This window comes from Mastomys coucha, unplaced genomic scaffold (assembly GCF_008632895.1).
Source record: "Mastomys coucha isolate ucsf_1 unplaced genomic scaffold, UCSF_Mcou_1 pScaffold9, whole genome shotgun sequence".
Lineage (NCBI taxonomy): Eukaryota > Metazoa > Chordata > Mammalia > Rodentia > Muridae > Mastomys > Mastomys coucha.
The window spans coordinates 37,407,479-37,412,584 of NW_022196915.1; the positions used below are offsets into that span (position 1 = coordinate 37,407,479).

General features: G+C 47.4%; 1 protein-coding gene across 1 annotated transcript in view; it reads left to right on the top strand.

Moving 5' to 3' along the window:
• The first annotated feature begins 421 nt into the window (after positions 1-421).
• The window catches only part of Pnp (purine nucleoside phosphorylase), a 7,849-nt gene continuing 3,164 nt past the window's right edge, over positions 422-5,106 (top strand). Inside the window, exons 1-2 of the mRNA XM_031361186.1 lie at positions 422-709; positions 4,049-4,218. Of these exons, the coding sequence (XP_031217046.1) occupies positions 699-709; positions 4,049-4,218 (181 nt within the window). The 5' untranslated portion in view covers positions 422-698. The remainder of the gene's footprint in view (positions 710-4,048; positions 4,219-5,106) is intronic.

Sequence of the window (5,106 nt, forward strand, 5' to 3'; positions counted from 1 at the left end):
GTGGGGTGGGGTGGGGTGGGCAATGTATGCTTCTGTTATGTGAATTTCCTTCCTGACAAGAGTTCTCAAAGTTAGCAGAATTGCTTGGACTCAGTACTGTCCATCCAATCAACTTGCTATCCTGTCTATGCCCACCTAGGATCCAAGCCATCTAGAACTCATTTCCATCTGGGCCTCGAGATGTTTCCCCAAATCCTGCAGGCTCCAAGTCAGCACTGTTACCCGCCTGGCACCACTTTCCTATTCCCGAAAGCAACTCAGACTCTGTTTCGTTTTATTTTATTTCAAGATTGCACAATCTATGGTTTGAATTTTTTTCGATTTTCAAATTCTTACACAATAACACAACGGAGAATGGAGTTGCAAATAGGCGGTTCCGGGACTCGCTACCCCGCTTCTCTTCTCACACAGGCCTCCTTTTCTGGCTGGAAGAATTATTAATGTGTACGGGGATCACCTGCTGGTTGCCTTAGACTGGAAGTGGGTCTCTTTGAAGCGAACTCTGGAGAGGTTTCCTGCCACACCTCTGGATGAGGGTGTGTCACCATGGAGACAAGGCTACTGCCATTGGCTGGCGCCTGGGGCTGGGGATATAAAGGCCGGCCCAGCGAACATTGCACTAATAGTCTTGACCGGACTCTGACTGTGTCGCCGTAGAGCGGAAAGGGCAGGATTTCGTCGCGGCCGTCGGTGACACCATGGAGAACGAGTAAGTGCGGGGCCCGGGAACTCGGGCTTTCTGCCGAGGGGGACGGGCTGTCGCTGAGAACTGGGAACTTAGCAGCCTGGGCCCAGAGAAGGAGCGAGTCTGCTAGGGATGCACAGAGGCCTGGCACCGAGCCCAGAGGCAGACTCAGGGCTCCGGAATGGTGGGTCGGCTGGCGCGGCAGGCAGGCGCGGGAACCAGCGGTAGGGGCGCCCCGGAGCAGGAAGAAACAGGTTAGTGCAGTGTAGGCACTGTCATCAGGAGCGTGGTCTCTGTGGTGTGTGTGGATGTATGTGGAAAAGAAGGTACAAGCCGTTGCTACTTAATAACACAACTTTCCAATCTAGGGGACCAGGTAACCCAGGAGATAATTCTGTTGTGCTATCCTGCAGTTCCTTTAGAAGGAAAATTGCTCACTTTCCACGACAGCCCCTCTCTTTCCTCCAAGCTGGAAGTCGCATTAACAAACTAGGAATGGAGTCTCTTTAAGGCTGGAAAATCTGTATTCATTGATCTGCTCAGACACTTATACACTCCTTCCTGCCCACTTAAAAAACAAAAAACAAAACAAAACAAAAACCCCAAAAACAACAACAAAAAAAAACTTCCTTCGTTTTGCGTCGGAAATTCCTAGATTGACTCACCAGCAGAGCTGTAGGGATCACAGTAGCTTTAGGATGATCTCAGCTCCGACGTGCCCTTGGGGACTGTGAGCTATGGCTGGACATGGCCGGGTGGCCAAGCCTCATACTCCTCATACTTCCGGCCCTTTAGGACGCTATTGCATTAAATTCTTGCCTGCTTAATTACGTCTGTTTGACACCGGGTGGCTCTCTGTCCCTGCCCTACCTAGCTGTTTCATTGAGGATAACCTGTTGTGTTATAGTCTTGTTTTGTTTCCTATAATGTACTCTGGCAGTGTGTGACAAGGTCTTTCTTGCTAACTTCCAGGTTAGGTTCAAGTTATCCTAATGTCTGGGTCTGCCTTGTAGCTTAGACTTAAGGCTCTCTGGCTGGAAGAAAAAAATTCTTGTGGAGGCTTTTCTTAGTTGTTTAATTCATGTAGACCTCCGTTCTTCCACTCCCGAGTGTAATCTTTGATCTTTGCAGTTGAATGTGATGGAATTGGACTTGGAACTGTGAGACGGTCCAGGATGATTAGACAGGATGACAGGATTTCTCTTCACTATTCTGGAACCCTCAAACTTGCAGAAATCCTCCTGCCTTGCTCCAACCCCCCACCCTCCCCACCCCCTCCACCCCCTCACCCCCGTGCTGGGATTTAAAAGGTCTGCCTCACCACAACTGGCTCCCAGTTCATTGTTCTTTGCTCAAAGAAGGACAAAATACTTTAGTGTGAGGAGAAGCAAAGATGAAAGTAGGTAGAGAGGGAGAGGGAACAGCAGGAGGTGGAAAGATTAACTGTTACACAACCGAGCTTCCTAGCAAGTTTGGTTGTTTGTTCCACGTTTTGAGACAGTCTGTGTACATAGCCCTGGTTCTTCCTGAAACTCATATGGTAGACCAGGCTGGCCTTGAACTCACAGAGATCCATCGTGTGCCTCGCTTCCTAACTTCTTTAACAAGTTTTTCATCTGAAGGGATGAGCCCACAAACTTCTATTTTTAAGTAGTGTCTACAGCCAGTACTAGCTTGGCATTTTATAACCAAAGTTGTGAAATAAGCCTGGGTTTTGTGTTGTTTTACAGTCATTTAGTTTCTTAACTGTGAATCATATAGCTCACACTGTAGAGACAGGAGGATCGGGGATTAGTTTTAGTCTGACCTAAGTTATATGAGACTCTGTCTGAAAACAAACTCCAAAACTCCACAAAAAAAAAAAGGAAAGAAAGAAAAAGAAAAAAGTTTAGTTAATTCCATATGACAGAGATATGTATCTGGGAATCAAAGAAACATGTTTAGGGCTGGCGAGATGGCTCAGTGGGTAAGAGCACCAACTGCTGTTCCGAAGGTCCTCAGTTCAAATCCCAGCAACCACATGGTGCCTCACAACCACCTGTAATGAGATCTGACTGAAGACAGCTACAGTGTACTTAATTATAATAATAAACCTTTAAAAAAAAACAAAGAAACATGTTTAGAGAAACTAAGGCTCTCCTGTAGACTTCTAGGACTGTACTTATTACTTATTAATAAAAATTGAGGGCCGGTGACATGATTCCGCAGGTGAGGCACTAGCTGCCAAGCACAAATTGGGTTCCAGTCTTGTGGTAGAAGGAGGTAACTGATTCCCCTGTTATCCTTTGACCACTACACATGCTGTGGCATGCTTTGAACACATCACACACACACATACACCAACTAAATTAAGTGTAATTAAAATTTTAAATTAAAAACTAATTAAATTTGGGCCGGGTGAGCAGAGCAAGCCCAAGACAACTGCAGATACGCAGAAGCCCCAGGCACTAATAGATGAGCAAGTGAGAATGGAGAGAGGGACTAGAAAGAGAAGCAGAATGGAGTATGCACAGTGAAGGGAGTGGAACTGGAGATGGGAGGGTAGTGGGGAGGAGCCTGGTGCGAGGAGCCTGTGGTGCTACCTGAGGCCATGGTGAGGCCCTGGCCCTTGCTGCTACTGAGAGCCATGTCTGGATCTATAGTCCTGCAGCAGTGGGGTCTGTTACCACCAAAAGGCCAAGTGGATATTCTGGGCTGCCTTCTGGGGATATGTTAATGTCTGAGGGTTGTGCAGAGCTGGCTCCGCCCCTCGTTGGCTGCAGCACTCCTGGAGAGCTAGCCCCAACCCTCACCTGGGAGGGAGAGCTAACCCAGGGGACAGTGGAGTGAGTGGAGTGAGTGGAGGAGCTGTAGACTCGGCTACCACCCAGGCTCAGATCCACAGCTTTGAATTGGCCTACCCTTACATCTACCCCACGTATGAACTGCTGGAGCAGGGAATGGGGGCATGGAGGTGGGCTGTTGATTAGTAGGCAACATAGGGAGACCCTATCTCAAACAAACAAACAAAAAAAGAGGCAAGAGATTTGCTTTTAGGAAGACCTCAGTTCATTCGGAGCCCTCGCATTGTCACTGCATCATAAACCTGGTTCCATTTCTGGCCCAAGGAGAAGTATGAGCTTCCTAGTGCTGGGGGTGCAGAGCACTTGAGGTGGGGCCAACAATGAAAACAGGCTTTCGTTAACTTTTGTCATACTCTGGAATGAAGGGTGTTTCTTGTCAGGCTTTTAGTGGGCCTGATTCAGCAGAGAGACAGATGAGTGGTTGAATAAACAGGCTGGGCTTTCATCTCTGTCCTCTGCCGTAGAAGACCTGTTAGGTTTTCTGTGCTAACAGCCTATATACTTGCCCTTTAATCCCTAGGTTCACATACGAAGATTATCAGAGCACTGCCGAGTGGCTTCGGTCGCACACTACCCATCGACCTCAAGTGGCAGTGATCTGTGGTTCCGGCTTAGGAGGGCTGACCGCTCAGTTAACTCAGGCTCAGATCTTTGACTACAATGAGATACCAAACTTTCCCCAAAGCACAGGTACTGGCTGGACTGGAGGGCGTTAGTCACTGTTCTATTGCTGTGGAGAGACACCATGACTAAGGCAACTCTTATGAAAAAAAGCGTTTAATTAGAGGCTTTCTTTCAGGGTTTTGTCCATTATCATCATTGTAGGGAGTATGGCAGCATGCAAGACACTAGCGTAGTAGTAGCTGAGAGCTACATCTTGATCTGACAGCTGAAACAGAGATACAGGGCCATGCATGGGTTTCTGAAACCTCAAAGTCTACCCCTAATAATACATGTCTCCAACAAAGGCCACACCTAATTCTTCTAATACTTTCAAATATAGTGCTACTCCCTGGTGACTAAGTATTCAAATATATACACCTATGGGGGCCATCCTTATTCAAACCACCACACTGGGCTTATGTGGAGTCTAATCAAGGAGATGTTTCTACTCTTATCCTGACATTTGACCAAAGACAAATGTAAGAGGGAAAGAGTCATCACAGAATCAAAATGACTTATAAAGAAATCCCTATCGTATGTGTATTAGGGTGGGGAGGCTGGGGAAAGGCGCTGAACAAACATGTTCGTCTCTGATACCCATGAACTGAAAGAGAAGAACTGACTCCCACTAGTTGTCTGCACACTGCAGCACACGCATGCATGCTTACACGCACTCACCTTCAGTAGAAGCGGCATCTGTAGTCCCAAGACAAAGACCTGTTTCTAGGTTATCCTTCCTGCCATCCTTCATCTCTACCTCCATCTGCAGCCTCGGCATACACAGCAACAATAGACACTGTGGCCACCATGTGGTTACGGGTGCACACAGGGATTAATACCTTAATTAATACACAGGGAAAACACTTGGTCACAGTGGCCTTAGGAAATGTACCATTCCCGGGCAGTGGTGGTGCA